General features: G+C 43.7%; 1 protein-coding gene and 1 long non-coding RNA gene across 9 annotated transcripts in view; one reads left to right on the forward strand and one right to left on the reverse strand.

Moving 5' to 3' along the window:
• Positions 1-11,353, reverse strand: part of znrf2a (zinc and ring finger 2a) — a 46,201-nt gene extending 34,848 nt beyond the window's left edge. For 4 of the 7 annotated variants that reach the window (XR_011190813.1, XR_011190811.1, XR_011190810.1 and 1 more), the window contains exon 1: positions 10,027-11,353. Coding sequence is in view for 3 of the 7 variants with exons in the window: in XM_006635535.3 (XP_006635598.1) it covers positions 10,027-10,426 (400 nt within the window). In the remaining 4 variants the exon portion in view is untranslated. The remainder of the gene's footprint in view (positions 1-10,026) is intronic. The other 3 variants (XM_006635535.3, XM_015356866.2, XM_015356869.2) reach the window with 3 other exon arrangements.
• Positions 9,866-18,297, forward strand: LOC107078564 (uncharacterized). 2 transcript variants are annotated; one of them, XR_001479514.2, is made up of 4 exons: positions 9,866-10,048; positions 14,973-15,127; positions 15,230-15,392; positions 16,457-18,297. It is a non-coding gene; the product is annotated as an uncharacterized lncRNA (long non-coding RNA). The 2 variants fall into 2 exon arrangements; XR_011190814.1 differs by lacking the exon at positions 16,457-18,297 and having other exon boundaries at positions 15,230-16,421.
• Positions 18,298-18,717: the final 420 nt, after the last annotated feature.

The raw sequence follows: 18,717 nt of genomic DNA on the forward strand, positions 1-18,717 counted from the left end.
TGTTTTATGGAATTACAGGCTAATGGAAAAAGCATCAGGAAGAAAACAGCAAAAGATTCTTCCAGCTTGATTTTCAACAAGGGGGTGTCAGGTCCTGGCAAGCTATACTCAATCTAGTTGAACAAATACCACAAGGCTTTCAGTTTATGATCATTAAAAAAATACATGTTTGCACTAACATTATTGTAATCATGTAGGCTTTTTAAAAACAGTCCAATATGGGTATTGTCAGGCCTGCAATTTTATTTCTTCAGTACAATAACAGTAATATTAAAAAAAAAAGGCAAAGTCATAAAAAATGAAAGGAGAACCGTGTTGAGCAACAAAAAAGCCTTAATTTATTTTAAGCCAGATGCGCAACCACTGAAATGTCAAGTAAAACGTCAACACTGCAGTGACACATTTGGTAAAAGATGTCTTTTTCTGGAGAAGCACTAGACTCTGTAGGCCAGGATGCATTATCACTGCCCTGAAAGCTGGCATTATAAAATGTTAAAGATGTAAGAAACACTTCAATGCAGCTGTGGCAACAGCACTATCTCCTTGACCAGCTAAGCCCCATTTAACAACAGACACTGCCCACAGTTAATGGTATTTCATATGATGTATACACAGGCAATATACTGGCATTTCATTGTAAAAAATCTGAAGGACAATAGTCACATTGAGGTCTTTAGCATTTGGTTTTATACAAAACCAATATTAGTCAATAAAAGGGATAATAAATAGGAAGAAATAAGAACAGCAAGAAGACACCGCCAAGATGAACTGGTCTCAATCTGAATAAGGGGCCTTATCATTTAAAAACATGTAGTGCCAGTTAACCACACTCTACACAGCAAACGACGGGGAATGAAGTTGTTCAGGGGTAGTCATCGTAATTAACCGCTTGAAAATACAGCTGAGTGCGCATCCCACAAAACTAATTCTGTCATTTGGAGATGTTTTTCCTTCTACAGGCCACAGTGACCACTTTTCAAAGACAGTTTTTATGCAAATGGTGTAGGTTGAAAATCAGATGGCACCTCAAGGAGAATTTACTGTAGCCTGTAAGCCCATTTCGGAACAAACACAATTGCCAGAGTTACTACCACATCTGCAAATCCAAAAATGCCAAAACCAACCTGAGTAAGCCAGCAAAACAGCCAACGACAATATCCAGGCATTTCATAGTTTTCACAACCCTATCGTATTGGAAGAATCTTTCAGCACAACAAAACAAATTGTTTAATTTCATGACTATTGCTGTTGCCGATTACACTACATGACTCCAGCAGTAACTGTAAAACAATCGAATTACAAACCAGTTAAAATATTAATGAAAAGCTTTAGCATTTCTCTGAAGAGTTTGGTGCAGATGGACAGAAGATAATGCTGCTGACGGAACATTTTTATAGAACATTAGTTAAACTTGTGCAAACAGAAAGAACAGCAACAAGACGCCCGCCAAGCTGAACCGGTCTGAAGCTGAATAAGCACCCTTCTCATTTAAAAAAATGTAGTGTCAGTTAACCACACTCTACACAGCAAAGTGATCATCGTAATTAACTGCTTGAAAATACAGCTGCGTGCGCATCCCACGAAACTAATTCTGTCATTTGGAGATGTTTGTCTTCTACAGGCCACAGTGACCACTTTTCGAAGACAGTTTTTATGCAAATGGTGTAGGTTGAAAATCAGATGGCACCTCAAGGAGAATTTACAGTAGCCTGTAAGCCCATTTGGAACAAAAAAAAAAGACTTCAAACAAGAGGGAGCTATTCAGTCCATCCAGCCTGCTTGGTGCTGAATTGATCGAAAGAACCATCCTGTCTCGAAGCCTGTCAGACTGGCAGCGTGGACAACATGGCTGGTAGCTTCTTTCAAGCTCCCTTAACCCTTCCTGTGAAGAAATGCCACTTTTTCAGGTTTAAATTGAATAAAGAAATTACATAGAGAAACGTGGAACGCTTCACAAGAACTGAATTTCCCGAATGAGAAGAAAAAACAATATTTTGTTTGTCAGGATGGATTTGCATACCTGCCTCTGAAAGACGGGGAAATACAGACATTATTTTTTTTCTAAAACCGCCTTTTAAAGCCCCAGAAGAGGCCAATAGAATATCCAAGAGCTCGGGGATGCCGACAGCCTTACTGTGCTGTCAGTAACGGAGTACGCCTCCCGATGAGGCCCATCAGGAGAGGGTGACAGGGCAGGGCAGATGAAGCATGAGCACACACCTGTACACAATCCTGCCATTCTGACAACTGCTTCAACTATCGCTTGCTGTTCATTAAGTTACTTCCTTCTTTGCCGTCGCAGCCTGTAGAACACTTCCCCACTTCTCCGTCAGGTCCAGTCGAAACCCAACGGAGTGACCGCTGACCCACACGGAGCAATGCAAACGCGTGACGGGAAAAAGTCAGGGAGGCGCAGCGCTTGTGCCAAAGTGCACCTCCCTCTGAAAATAGAGCTCTCGGGAGCGGTCGAGGTTACAGGCAAGCAGCGGGCAGATTAGGGGAATAAAACACGACAAAATACTAAGATTTAAAGGTAAACCAAGGTGTTTAGGACAAAAGAAGAGTTCCAGATACTAAAGAAAGTTCAGCGAGTCATTGCTGTTGGGCCATTCACCTGCAGTCGTCACCAGGCAACCACAGACAGGCAGGTGTGAGCTACTGGGTGGCAGGCATGAGAAAGAACATGCCAAGGTTCATGTGAGCCGCTAAGAGGCCGGGTGAAACGCACAGTTCGCTACCCCACGGGTTACAGAGGACTTCGGTCACTGAGCCGCGTGCTTCACACGGCCCCCTGGAGATCTGCAGCTCATGGAGCAGGTTTCAGCGATCTCCAGCCCCCCATAACGCTTCCCTGTGAAGCAACAGCCGGCCGAAACAAACCTTTCGCGTTCAGCCCTGGGGCCAGCAGGGGCGAAAGGAGGAAGCGGAAACACGAGCGGACCTCAAGAAGCCACGCGGAGGCGAGATGTTTCACTGAAGGAAGAGGGGTGGAACAGCGAGGAACCAGCGCAAGTCGCAGGACGTGCAAGACGAGGACATTTGGCTTTTTTGTGCAACGGAAAACAAAATCCTTTTTGGATTTGTTTCTTAAAACAGGTCCGAGTGCTGGGGCGCCTTGCTAGCTCAACATTTCGAACTCTACTCGCGAGGCCCTAGCGCTTGCTGACAGGAAGACCTCGCCGGAGCTCGGGACAGTGAGTTAAAAGGGATTGTCAACAGATCACAATGGCCACTTCCTCAGTATCCTTTTGATGTCATTCCAGTTGGGGCACCTTATTTTCTAACAGATGAAACCGTGCCCAGAATGCTGACATTTTCCAAATCTTGATTTAAGAGCTGGAAGGCATGCGTGTAGACTGCCCAGCTTGTGAACATTCCTAAAGAGACTGCCACAAAGGCACCTTAAATTTCTTCTCCCCTGAGGAACTACAAAATGCCACACAATGTGTAGAGCTAATCAGGTTTAGCCTTAATATTTACAACACTAGAGGAAGATCAGGGATATCCCCACACCTTGTTAAAGCCAGACAGAAAAAAAAGCATTCATACAGTAAATGTTTTTAAGATTATTTTCTCTTTCCTTGAGCTACAAGGATAAAGACCTGAAGATAAAGACATACAAGCATATTTAGGATAAGGATAATATACTACAGGGCTTAAATTCTTATAATAATAAAATAATAATAATAATAATAATTATTATTATTATTATTATTATTATTATTATTATTATTATTATTATTATTATTATTATTAATGAGTTGCATGCTGGTTTGTTTGGACTTTCCGCTGAAGAGGAAACCAGTAGAAATGGTCTGGAGATGACATGGAGGTCTGGTAGTGGCTCAGGACAGCACAGGAGCCCCATTGTTAAACGGGTGAGGTCAGGTTAATTTGCATTGCCCGTCAGCCTTTTGGCACTACAGTGGACAACTCTTGGTCGGGTGCACGTATATTGTGTCAAATACCCGTTTCATAGAAAAATAAAGCCACAGAACACAAACAGGCAGAGCTTGAGGATTGCTGTTAGTCAGAAGTGGTGGAAAAGCACTTTAATTACTGCAGATTTCAGCACATTCAGCTAGAATAACTGATCTAATAAAAAATAATAGCAATAAACATGGTTAAAACAAACAGAAAATATCACAAGACTATATATATAATGTTATAACATTTTCTTAATTTAATGTCTTGAAATATCAACCTCAGTACGAAATGTACCCTTTTAACCCTTGATCCGACTACACTTAAAGATTGAACTAGCCAGCTGTACTGTACAGCATCTAAACAGTGAAATCCCTATATAAACCAAAGCTTTTCTTCAGCTATTTCAAAACCGGCCTTTCATTATCAGAAACGGTAATTCTCTGGTACACAGCCACACCAGTTTCAAGATAAACTTTGAACGCCTGACCTGACTCAAAGATTCGACTGTTTTGAAAAATCTCTCATCTAACAGGTTTAAAGTTCAAAGGCATACTAATCATAAACAGTACAATGTCAACAAAAAAAGTTCTCCTTCCTTGTACGAACAGCTACTTCTACATCAAGAGCTTTCTTCAGTCATCTATTACAGTGACGCTGCCTTCAAGTACAGAGGCCTAAACATCAATGTACACATCAGGCAGCTGAAGAAACGACATGCACCTTCTTTACTTCAGATGCACATTACCCAAGAGGTGTTAACATACAGTTATTTACAGAAAGAAAGAAAACTGCTAAAAGTGAGCCTTCTTTTTCAACTGAATACTGCAATACAATAACAAAACTATGTTTTTTTGCAACTTGACGTTTTAAGTTTCCCAGAGAATAAAACGTGTTACAGTAAAATCTGCCAATAGTAACACAGAATCTCACATTGTAAAGCACTGACACAAAGCCAGAACCGATCAGCCCCACAAGACAGTTTCAATACTTGAAGAGCCTCCTTAATTTTATAGCTGTTTGGAGTAGTAGGTGGTAGAGACTTGTCTGGAGCCCCAGTATGATGTGGCTTGGTTACAGTTAAGACTCTGGCTGGCTGATGATGACTGGTGTATTCGCACTATGGTGACAGAGTATGAACTGTTCAGCTCTCACAAGTTGGAAACAATCCAGGGCAGAAATTTACAATAGGGTAACAGTAAATGTGCTGTTACACTTAGGGGGAAAAAAAGTCAAAGAAACTAAAGTTGTGGGCGAGGGAAAAAGTTTGGAAGTAAAGAAATAATTAAAAAAATCAATTTTTCAATTAATTAAAGGAAAAACAATCTCTGAAAAAATCAAAGTGTTCAGTTTTTGGCATGTTAAAATCCCACCTATTCTCATGCGAGCTTAAACTGTGGCATCCGTCTTAGGAACCTAATAGTGCCCGAAGTCTAAAACTCCACCAGGAAACCTGCTATTTACAAATAAAAGTGTATTGATGTGAACTCAGGCAGGCCCGTCTTGCACATGAGGTAGTCATTTCAGCTGCTTTGAAACTGGCTTCTGTCCAAAAGGGCAACAGCCTGCTGATCTTTGGTTAAGGATAAAGTTTCATCTGTTGCTTATGCTCCACAGGCCAGACTGGTTCAAGACTCTGCTGTGTCACATGCACAGTAAAACACAATACTGCTTCACTGAAGTACAACCAGTGAGAATTCACAGGTCTTTCAGTTTTCTTTCCTTATTGTAACACGCTAAGTGTAGCTTTTTTTTGCGCTACAGGCATTTTAATGAATACACAAATATTGGAGTTTCCTTAACTGCTCTTATCTTTATTATAATGGGTATTTTACAGACACAGCAAACATTAAGATTCAAAGCATTATGATTAACACATGGTATAAGAAGTCTTATCAGGCACCACTAAGTTGCAGAATATTACAGTCAGCCCCTGATAAATACAGACGTTTCCAACCACATCCTTCAGCAACTGAATCACATCATTACAAAATACTCAACGTTTTGTTAAGGATGAAACACTAACACCACAGGCAGCCCGTCTTCGTACATGAGACTTGCAAAAACACAACACGTATACTGCCTGCAGAAACGTCTGCTTCAGCTGGGTTTTATTACACTGTACTCCACATAAAGGGAGGAATTAGACTGGTGTGCACACAAGACGACAGACCGTATGGAGTGTGGACTTGGTTAACATAACCTGATGAAAAACATAAATATTATCAGCACCGATAGGGACAAGACATTTCAAAAAACTTGTACCCTTTATCTTATAATGTTTCAAAATACTAATCTGGACACAGCTATGAGAAACTTTGTATACAAGGGTGAGAAAATTATACACAATTATACAATGATGGAGACTTTATTGGAATTCTGAATTAATATACCAATATGAAAGGGTAATCCAACATGACTTTCAATAAACTTTCTTGAATGAATACACCACAAATATGAAACAACTTTTATATCTGCAACTTTTCTAATAAAACTAACCTCTCTCTTTTTCATATTCCAATCTCTGCAAAGCCAGCTCTGATCTAATCCAATATCTGCTGCACAGCTTTAATATTGACCTGGTTACACTCTCTCTCAAGAACCTCCGTATGCTTTGGATGTAAAGGCTCTCATTTGTTTCAAAAACAGTTCTTTCTCTTTGTGACCCAGTCTATTTCCAGTTGGCTCTGGATGAAGGTCATGAATGGTATATAGACAAACAAGCTTTCCATCTGCCAGGCGGTATTGCATGGTCTTGGTACCAGAAACGAGAACCTTTTGAACAAGCAACTATTTAGTTTTTTTAATTTTACACTGTATCCCTTTCTTCTGAGAATTTAAAAAATGTGCACACCATACATTTGACTGAAACACACACATTTACACAGTGCAATAAACACACATGCATTTGTAAATGCATATTAAGAAGACCAAGTTGATTAAACTCAGCGTGTGCATGATGTGTGCTTAAACAAGCGTGAACCGTACGCATGTTTATAGTGAAACACACTGGCACCGTGACAAAGCCACAAGCAACTCTCAAGAACAAGTCAAGAGCAACTTCAGAAGGGCACTCCAGCACAGCAGCTTAGAGAACCTGTCAGAAGCTGGCAGAGTCTGTGCGGTTTGCAGGGGAGCACGTATCAGTGATCATTCATCATCAGGCAGGCCCATTAATTACACTCGTGTGCATGTATGGAATTACAGCTCGCAAACAAGATGGATTTAGATGTCCATATTAATGCACAAAATTACCCAAAGAAAACCAAATTCTATCAAAAACAGAGGGGAACCCTCTGCCCCAGGCTTTTCTTTTACCCTTTAGAAGCAAATGAAAATATTCCGAACAAACATGATCCGGCCAACGTTATATTACTGGATTTCTGCAAATCCCTTCGGAGGAAATCGGGCCAAAACTGCGATTAACACATTAGATTGATTTGTTCCCATTTAGACGCACGGTTTTCTATGAAAGCCTGGATGAATACTTGTCTTCGGTGGGGAAACACTGAATTGCAGCTTTTTCACTCAAGCGTTGCGCTGTAACTTACAACACAGCACTGTCCCAACAATAAGAAGCCCTTCTGTTAATGCAACTCAAAGTTCATATTTAAACACGTACTTAGTCCCAGACCCAAAGGGACACCCATATTACCAAGCAACCATAATGGTTTCTGTTTACTCAGACCTGCTGCATGCAATTCCCTCAGCAACTAAACCTGCTGCTGATATATGTGGCTCTTCCACCTGTATCACCGGGCAGGTCAGAGGTGCTGTATGAGAAACACATCAACAGGGAGACCAAATTCAAACTCCAGCGAGACTGACGGGGGCGCTCACGGCGTTTCTGACTTGCACGGAAATAACACATTCGGTACCAAAGAAAGACGTTTTCTCGCAGTTCAACATTTTCCCTCACTTCATGACTCAAGTAAAACTGTCACCTTTCTTTCCTTCTCACAGCAGGACCAGCCAGTAACGACGGCACTCTGAACAGAACTCCGTACCAGACGTCTGGCTTGAATTCACCGAGATTCTCCCAACATGTTTCCACATGTCTGACCAGCGGGCCAGGGAACATGAGATTCTGTTCAAATTAGATCTGACGATGCAGAAATGACAGGTTTCAATTCTTTACCCTTCCTGCATCAGTAGCTGGGGTGCCTGAAAATTGGGTTGCAAGGTTAGGAGAAGAGCACTTAACTGCTCTAGAGCCCTACGATGGGTGACACTGGGTTGTATATCCCACTTGAGAGTAATCCTTTAGCGCATGAATCTGACTATTTAGAAGCCGAAAGGAATTATATTATTTTAAAGCCTTTTTGAAGTAATCTGCTCAACTCCAAGACCAAACTAATGCCAGGCACCGAACACCAATCAGACAGATAAATCAAAGTTACCTGGCCATATTTTAAATTGCTGCATTCATTTGCGTGCTTTAGTCACATTTTGAAGGAAATCACCAAAACCTTTACTCAATTTGGAATCCTTTTATAATCCCGTAACAACTGAAAGAAATTTACTCTAAATAAAAATGCAATGCACGTTAAATCAATTCAAAATAATACAACTTTCTCGTAATGGGTTACCCACAAGGAGCATTAAAAATGCATATCAGTAATAATGTATCTCATCACTATTGTTGCATTTTGACGTTTTAAGTCTATGGAACTCCTATAGGAGGATGACTACTTCCAAATATGCTGTCAGCTCCTGTAGGCTTAACGCAACGTCTGATACCAATTCTTTACTGAGGGCTGTGGATCAGCTGTCATTTGAAAGACTCTTCCGTTTGTAAACGTTTAATAAACGATCAAATAAAATTAATTCCGAATCACACGAATGGTGTAACGCCACATATCATATCTCACAATATTAAACCCAGAAGTAAACGGTGCCAATAATTAAACTCTGGCTTAGGGCAGTATAAACAACTTTCTCTGGATCGTAATTATGTTGCAACCTCAACTTAAAGATAGATTTCTTCCGCGACTACTATGTTACACATTCAGAACAACAGCACGGACACAGAGGAAAGCAAACCACATGGCTCATCGCAATCTTTTTCACACCCCCACAGCCGGCACAGTAGGAAATCCCTGGGAATCTCCCCTGGAAAAGGGCAGTTCCAGCTAGCACGTCGACCCCCCCTGCGTGTGTCTGGGAGCAAACCCCATCTCCTTGCACAAACCCACATCTGTGGGGACGCAGGTCGGGCACGCAGACTGGCAACAGGGCCAACTTACAGAAACCACCACCAGCACCCACCCACCCGCTCCTGCTTCCAGTCTTGCTGGAAATCGGCTGTCAACCAGTTTCAGTCTGGGACTCCTGCTCCAGCCGAAGACGGTACTTTCCACACGGCCGTCAACCCCCCCACCTGATGCACACGAGTTTCCTCACGCCCACCAGCTTTCTGCTCCGTCTCAGCTGGCTCCTTCCCGATCAGAGCAGGAGGGGGTGTGCCTGTTTATTGTGACAGGGGGCTCAGGGCTCTCGAGTTTGATCAAAACAGGAGCCGTGCGGTTTTGCTCGAGGTCGCGTCCTTTCGAGAGGAATGACAGAAGATGAAAGGCACGACCTCCCTTTTTTTTTACGGCCGGGGCTGAAGGGGGCTAAGCTACACACCTGGTGGGGAAACCAACACCGTTTTGATGTTGGGTGTTTGTGCGTGTTCGCTGTTGTCTTTGAAGACAACCAACCACCGGGACGCATGATCAATCTCAGCCCTCAGAAGTGAACAGGTTTTTTTTTTGTCCGCTCCCTTATCAATCCAATATCAACCAGAAATTTCCAGTTGGGTGCCCCCCCCCCCAGCTCGCAATAATTCGTGCACTGTTGACATAACCCCCCCACACACAGGCCCAGGCCAGCTGATAAAACTGTGGAGTAAAACTAAAGGTCAAGTTCGTACGCGAAACACTATGCGCACTAACTTCCAGTTCACCAACAGTTTTCCCTGCGCAGTTACGCACGGTATAAAACAAACAACACGTTGCACAAGTGCAGCTGGTACTGAGGCGCTACACACACACACAGGCAGGCAGGCAGACTCCGGTGGAAATGTGTTGCTGTCGAGACACAACCCGGCTCTGCTCTTACCTCCGAAGAGATGCGGCGAAAGGTGAGACGGCAGCGAGCCGATGAGCAGCCGCGGCGCGCCGTGACCGCCGCCGGTGCCGCCGTCCTCCGGGGTGCTGCTGCCGGACTCCTGGGAGCCGCTGCTGGGGATGTTCAGGCCGGCTTGGTTCAGCGACTGGGGCCTGCTCCCGGTCCCTGACCCCGCTCCGCCGCCGCCCACCGACCTCGTCCTGGGGCCGAGCGGCTGAGCCGCGGCGGCGGCGGCTCCCGAGGCCCCGTGTGCGGAGGCGGGCTCGTAACCGTACCTCAGCGCCGGCGTCCTGCCGTGCCCGGGCCCGGCCGAGGTGCCCGAGGGCAAATCCGAGCCCGAGTAAGCCCTGGTCCGCCCGTTGGCCGCCGGGCTGCTCTGTTTCGCTCCCATCTGTCAGCTACCAGTCCAGCCCGGGGACTGATGATGAAGTCTTGAGCGGAGGTGTTGCAGGGGAGGGAGGGGGCACTCACAAGCTGTCCAGCCAACTGAGAGGAGTTCCCCCCCGGCTGTGTGCGCCGGGAGAGCAATCCAGAGCCCGGGCAAGGCAGTGAGGGAAATGTTAATAGTAACACCACACAAAAAAAAGGAGAAAAACACAATAACAACAACCCCCGAGGCTGCCTGGCACCGCCAGGAGTTAAGGGGGCCGGTGGAGGGGGTTGTTGGCTGATGGTGAAATTAAAACAAAAAGGGGGAGGAAAAACGTCAGGTAAGAAACTCCCCCCTGCCGGGATATGTCAAAACAAGAGCATCATACAACAACGGCGACAACGAAGGGGGGAAAAAAAAACCCCAAGAAGAAATGTTCAAAAGAAATGTGCCACGGCGATTATTCCCCGACACCGTGCGTGTGCGCTCCGGGCCGCCCGGCCCCCGCTGCTCGCTGCTGTGCTGGAGTTGGCGCTGGCTGCCGTGCCCGTCTCCGCCGCCATGCCTCGTCTGCCTCGCCGGGGAAGGGAGCCGGAGAGGCGGCCGCCGATACACACACACACACGCACGCACAGAGAGAGAGGGGTGGGGTGGGGTGACGAGGGAGGCGGGAGGACCGAGAGCAGAGACGGTCATGGAGGGAGGGAGAGGACGCGGCGGCCCTGCCCTTTGTGCGTCAGGCGACGTCGGCACCGCCGGGGCACTGCCCACCCGGAAACCGCCGGCCACCGCTGCCATGGCACCGGGCTGGGGACACGCGTGATCCGGGGGCGGGGCTGCTGTATCTGTCGCGCCCCACGGACGGGAATGAGCTGCCCCTCTCGCCAGGTGGCCCCGTGGAAAAAAGGACCCTTATCTTACGCTTTTTAGCTGCCAAGTTACGGTACTGGCCGGTACTTTTTCATGCACAACATGCAGCAGGAAGCCTTAGAGCATGTCACAGAGCAGTTTGAACTAGCTGAGACGATCTGTTAAGCCATTACGTGGAGGAAAAGTTAACAAAAGGTCTTTTGTTTACACAAAACAGGCACGAATGAAAATGACGTAAGCCACCTTTTACAAACTACAGCCTCTTCATTTCTTCTCAGCACAAAGCTTGCTGTCTGTCACCTCTTGAAAATAACATACAGTAAGTTCGAGACAGACAGAAGCAACAGGTCAGGAACCATATCTCTGAGAATCTCAGGTCACTAAGCCATGAAATCAGACTCTCTTCAATAAGACACACTTTCAAGTCTGCAGATGGGCAGGCTGGTGGGGACCGATCTGTGTCACTGGGGAAGTAGTTTGAAAGATGAATTTAACCCGTATTTAACAGTAAACCCCTTAATAATTGTAACCAACAACCATAACATTTGAATTTGAAAATGTGTATTGTTTAAACCACACAAACATGAGTCAGTTTTGTTCTCATTGTGTCATTAAACAATAAAACATGGTTAGTTAATTTTAAGATATTCCATATACAGTAGTTACATTATATTCCAGCACAAGCAAGTGAGCAGATGTGAGCAGCACGGAAACTTCCCATGAATTAAAACTGAATCAATTGAAATGGGAGCCTCTGAGAGGCTTTCCTTTTGATTGCTGCCTTTTTAAAGAGTGGAGCACCTACAGCCTGTAGGAATCGCAGATGAGGCTTGAGCGATGTTTTGCTGAATGCAGCAACGACTGAGTCGCACTCATGAAGTCTCTATGGGCCTTCTCTTGCACAAAGCAGAAGCATAGAAACACTTTGCCTGTGGCACGAGGTTCAATTTTGACGCATGTCTCAGAGCTCTCCTGGGGCATTGGTTCTTGACTGTAATTTCACTCACTGTTTAGGGTTTGCAGTTAGTTGTTGGTGTGACTTGTTTCACAGTATTTTGTGTATTCCTTTTTGGTTACATAAAGTTAAATAAAATAGAATACACTGAGATCTATTTTGTACACTGAGGAAATAGGAAGGGCTGTATGTCTAGAGAGCTGCAGGGGAATGTGCACCACTAGTTGTGTTCCTCTAGGCTCTTCATTGCTTCCTCTCCCTCTTCTCTCTCTTATAAACAGTTTTGAGAAATCTTGTCTGGTTTCTTACTGGTTAGCAGTTATAGCCTTGAATGAAGATATTCATGGTTAAAGAACCTGGGCTATGAGAAAAACTGTTCGTTTCCAGAAACATAATGTGGCTTGTGTAGCATAATATGTATGACCTTTGTTATAATATGTGTTTTAGCAGGGTTTTTATTCTACATGGATACCTGTACAAGTAGAAACAACAGAGAGTCACATTATAATATGTGCACTGTGAAGAGCTGAACAAAATACACAAGAATTAATCAAACAATAACTAATGTTAATAAGAATAACACATTCAGTCATTTTTCAGTAATTCATGTATGGATTTTGTGTGGAAACACATTGTTTGTGAATTTATACATTGATAGGATCCTTACTGTGCTTTAAAAAATATAGTCCGCATAAGGAAAGGGCAACAGCTATCACTGACTTCAAACAGCGCAAAGTTCCGACACAAATGTGAAAAATGATTATTGCTGTGAGCACACTGAATGCAACAATATAGCATTGTCCATCTCCTGTATTTGCTTAAAACAGAAAAGTATTGTGAACCTACAGACAGCAATTCACACTGTATTGAAAGAACACTGAAAGAAAGTCTGTTCTTTTGATTCCAAACTCATTTCCAAACGATGAAAACAATGAATAAGGAAAATTCTTCATGCTGTACAAAAAAAAGGTACTTATAACTCCAGCAAAAATATTCTTGATGTGGGTGCACTGATTTATTAATGAAATGCCTCAAAAGGTTTACGGTTTAAGGATCAGTGTTTTAGATTGTTTTAAGGTACTGGTTAAGAGGTGGTAATGTTCTTCCTTACCACCTCTCAATAGAATGGAATACTCTGTTCTAGTTACAAGTTTTTAATCCATGTTCTCTGAGGAGATCTAGAGGACTGATGTGATTGGGCTTCAGGGATTATACTCTGATCACAAAGTAATTGAATTTAGTATCCATTGAACAGGGACACCCAGACTCAATTCTATTGATAAAGGGCCTGTATCCTGAAATGTATGAGTTGTTGGTAAAGAGTAAGATGGTGTGTTGTTATTCTCGAAAAAAGCCTTCAAATTCAAGAGCAGGAGCGTTTCCAGAATCTCGGCTGGCACTGCGTGTTATCAATAGGGACACTGCTCTTCTGATGTGTAAAATTGTACCAGCCTGAGCTCAAGAGACCTTAAATGTCAACTGTGTCAAGTACAGCAGGAAGCTGACAGCTACATTTCTGTCAGTGTCCTGCAGCTCCCCTCCAACTGACTGCAGCAGCTGTGAGTTTGTAGTGGGTTTTTAGTGTGGGCTTGCAGACAATTACAGATCATACACAATAGATATGAATTATGTCATTAGTGGCGTACCACAAGGGTCTGTACTAGAAACACTGATCTTCTTAACTGATATCTAGATTCAGGTCCAGTATAGTTAGTAAACTCGCCCACATTTACAGATGATACCAAACTAGGAGGATCAGAAAACACAGTAGAAGTAGTAAATCAAATTTTTTAAAAATAAAATAAAATTCAAGACTTGGCCAACACCTGGCAGATGATGTTTAATGTAAACAGCTGCTTAGTTATGCCTGCAGGTTGTGAAAACATAAACTGTAAATATGTCATAGCAAATGCTGAGCCAGAGGAGGCTGCTTATGAAAAAGACTTAGCTGGTCACTTACTGTACAAATTCCAGACAATGTGGGGAGGCAATGACACATGGAAACAAAGTGCTGCAATGTACAGTATAGCTAAAAGTGTAGAACTTGAATCAAGGGATTCTGGTCTAGAATTAGTCTAGAGAAGAGAACCCCGAGGGATTCTGGGGCTTCAATTAAAGTCCTACACTGACAGGCTGAAGGAAGTGGACAAGTCCCACAGAGCACACACTGCGGGCTGTGCAGATTTTTCCAAGTTGTTTGAAGAGCAATTCGCAAATTGCAGACCATGTTTATCTAACATAATACATTTTTCAGGTTTTGAACTGGCTAATTACTAGAGAACAGTACAGATATGACGTGTGATTACTCCACTGGCGGGCAATGTAATTAGCGGAGTACCATAATAATCTGTATTAGGATTGTCGCTGTTAGAGTTGTACTGCTATAGTGCATAACTACTTTACTAACGCACTAGTAAGGTCTCGTTAAGAATACTGTACACAGTTTTGGCCGCTGCTTTATTGATAATATTATGCTGCTCTGTAAATAGGTCAGGAGAAGAGCACCCAGGTGCTTTCTGGGGTGTGAGGGAAACTCCTACACCGACAGGCTGAAAGAACTGGGCCAGTTTAGTCTTTAACTAAGATTGCTGCTACAAATATTCAAAATCCTCCACGGCCGGGACAAAGCCCATTTCTTCAGAGTGAACAGTGAGACACCAGGGAAAGCACATGGACAGGCAGTTAGAACTGAAAACTGGAGCTGCTATTGTTGTGCCCTATCTACCTGCTCTCCATTTCCAGTCTGCCTTAGAGCTCTGGGGTCTGTGCTGAGTACACTGTGAGGGTGTGAGGATTTCTAGTCTGTAACAAGTGCTGGAACGACGAACTGGAAGAATATGTGTCAGGCATTCCTGAGAGCGCTGCACCAGGCCACCGTGAAAAACTACAGCTGAAAGGTATTATTCTTTACCAGCCCTCTGCTGATCTCATATTCTTCTTTCATTTATATCCATTGCTTGATATGCCCTGTGCGTCTCTTGTTTTCTCCTTCTTTGCAGAAATCACTCTTTGGCTTCGCTATCCCAGAAAAAAAAACAGGAAAAAAAACTCTGTCAGAGTGGATGAGTCACCTTGGAAAATAACAACAAGCTGGAACAGAGAATCCATGAGGGCCAAGCGAATACAGAACACGTAGAAGCTAGCAATTCAGAAAGGGTGACGGTATAAGATGCAATGGTTCTTTGTATATTAATGAATGGCTAATTCTTTATTGGGGAGTGTGATTCATCGTGTTATAGATAGCGGCAATTTTTGATGATAACTTTAAAAGTGACAAAGATCCTTATTTCTGTGCGCAAAGGCCATGATACCAGCTACCACTCATCCCCAGCTACGCAGGTGTATGGGCCTCACGTCACACCAGATGTCTGGTACAATGCTTTGATAATAGCAGGACAGAGCTCCAGGGTGGGATTGAAGGTCTCAGTTGTTTTACAAATTTAAAAAGCCAACAATTATACAGTTCTTAGTCTCGTACTTACCTCTCACTCCACTGAGTGTCCTACACAGACATCTTCCCCACAGTGGGCAAGCAGAGGCTTTGAGCTTTGAAATCAGAAATCTGTGTGATTTAATCCACCACGTCTTGATCAGAAAGTCAGTTATTCCTGGTAAGGGTCCAGTGTTATTTCAAACCATATAATGTTCCTGTAAATTATGTATTGATTATCTTCTAGTGACCTTTCATGCTAACAGTCAATCAGCATAAACATGTTGAATTTCGCAATAGATTCATTTCTCTATACCAGGTACTTAAGTTATACCACTTTATACAAACAGTCAAATAGTGCCCTCTGCAGCCTTAAACCTCAACTACAACAGGCAAAAAAATACAAATAAGTGTTTTTGATTGTGTAAAGATATGTAAGAATAGGAAATGTAATGTTCGTTTCTTCATTACTAACAAGAAGAGTTTTCATTTGCCACAGAATACCTCACTCCCTAATGACCCATGCACTTCTCAACTAATGTCATGTCTGTACCTTGTCCTATATAAAATAACACATGTACGTTTAGTTTGGTGAGAGACTTCACTGAGTTGCACTGTAGCTGCTATTTTACTGAGACTGAAGAACAAGCTACTAAGAAGCTGTGGGTTAGTTTTATTTAGGAATTTAAAAGTGAATTCCATTTTGACGATGATGAAAGATTATGACTTGTTTCTCCTTTGTGCCTGATTGCAGCACGTGGGGCTTGATTTTACTGCTTTATCTGTTATCCTGCAGGGTCAATTTCATCCGAAACCTTCGGACCTTGTGCCTCTATCCCACTGTTCACCTAGGGCCATGATCATCTCTAACCAGTCTCAGCTCTGTGCTCAGCGCCAGCAGGGATTCTCTAGCCTTTAGAAAGTACTGCAAGACTGGAAACAGTCATTTGGTTTCAGGCTGAAAAGAGAAAAACACTTTTACCAAAGCAGATGCTAGAACAAGATATTTGCAATTCCCATCTGTTCCTGTCAGAGCTGGAGGACACCACTACAAAATTCATGAACCAATATGTCAGAAAAAGCGCTCTGGACCGAACTGCAGAGACCGAATCACGCCTGAAGAAAAACAGAACACAGCTCGTGGACGAACACGGGCTTCGACGAGTTCTGGCAGCTCTCAGGAAGAACCTCTACATTTCAGTACAGCATTTCCCCTCTTAAGTGACAGCCATTATGTACCTTTCACTTTCAAATCTTTTTAAATTTAGTCCCTTTGTTATCTCAGGGGTACGGTATTTTTTAGGACATGACATCCTTTTTTTTGGGACTTTGTGGGTCTTTGTCCTTGGACCCCTAGAGGTGTTTTTTCTCCTTACTAAGGAGTCTTTGGTTCCTCTCCTCCGTCTTCACAAGATGTACGGTCACTTGCTTTGTTAAGCGCCTTGGGGCAACCTTGTTGTGAAAGGCGCTATGTAAATTGAAATCGAATTGAATTACCTTTTCTGGCATTTTATAATCGGTCTCATATTGATAGTTTTCTGTTAAAAAATGTTGCTTTACCAAGGTTGCAGGATAGCAGAAAAGCGTTCTTCTCGTGTTGTTAGTACTCGCTGGGCCTAGACAGTCTAGAGACGTCTGCCTGTGGCGTGCGAGATTCCCCGTCGTAGTCAGAGAGCAGGTGACAGAGCACAGCTTCTGACACCCCCTTACAACACCCCCTCCCAAACTCCACCCCGAGAGCAGAGCCGGAAACAGTTGAGCACGATCTACATCCTGGACCGGACAAGCTGCACGGAACCCCTGGGGAACCTGTAGGGATTACCCTGTTGATCATTTAGATAATTCCAGGAAGATAAGTCATCAATAAGTAAAAATATGCGTTTTTAACAGTTGGAAATGTTATTGTCCCCCAGAGAGATGCACGTTTGGCGTTTCATGCCCTTTCAAGCCGCTCACCGATGCCGATGTTGTTTTTCCTACACTTGTTTTCCGATGCCCTGCTTGAGTCCAGCGGTGAGAGAATTGTGTTTGGTCAACAGCAGCTCGGCACCGTCAGCACTTTGTATACATGTACTGTTCCGCCCAGCTGAACGCACTCGTGCTGATCCCAGCACTGTTATTGAATAGCCAGGCTCCCACAACAAGCTGCCTGCTGGTGTGAAGAGCTTTGCTGCCGTTTAGACCAATACAGTCCATCAGACAGCCGGTTTTCCGCTTTGACATGGGCACTGCAAATGTTTGTTTTTTTTGTCAAAGGACTTCACTTTTCTAAACAAATCCAAATCAAATAAAAACAAAATATGATGAAGGATAAACATGCTGTCGGATACAATGCAGGTTAGAGAGATCTTTCCTCACAGCACGGCAGGCCTCGACTAAGATGTTTTGTTGGAGATATTGACTGCTCAAATCCAGGGGGCCAGTGGAAAGAACTGGCAAACAGCAGTGGGTGCAATCAAAGCCCTGTTCATCATACCCGCCTTTTCAGACTCTCAGGGTCAAGCCAACAGTCTGGGAAAGGGCGAGACAATAACAGGATCGTTTTCTGTATTATAGAGGTTTGGTACCAGAAAACAACATATGAGAACAATGATAAAATGAAAAGATTCACTTCTTCCTGTGCAATTTGTTTTCTTTCCCCAGGGACCAGCAGACATCTTCATACATCACCCCATCGTCCTGACTGCAGCACACGAGCTGGAACTCACTGCCTGCAGCAGAGGTAGTCTGCACCATGCAGTCTGCAGACAGACTCCCCTTCGAATCTGCACATTATACAAGCTCACACTGCTCAGAAATAAAGCATTGTCTTTTGAGATAAGATCATTTTATGGACCATATACAATAACAGGTATTAGGAATTTGTCTTTTCACATACCCCAGCTTGCTCTCCATGAGACACACAGACAGGGAGAGAGAAGCTTGGGGTCAGAGCGCAGGGTCAGCCATTTATACGGCACCCCTGGAGCAGCTGGGGTGAAGGGCCTTGCTCAGGGGCCCAACAGAATAGGATTCCTCTGCCGGCTGCGGGATTTGAACCGGCATCCTTCCAGCCAC

Source organism: Lepisosteus oculatus, chromosome 10 (assembly GCF_040954835.1).
Source record: "Lepisosteus oculatus isolate fLepOcu1 chromosome 10, fLepOcu1.hap2, whole genome shotgun sequence".
Classification (NCBI taxonomy): Eukaryota; Metazoa; Chordata; class Actinopteri; order Semionotiformes; family Lepisosteidae; genus Lepisosteus; species Lepisosteus oculatus.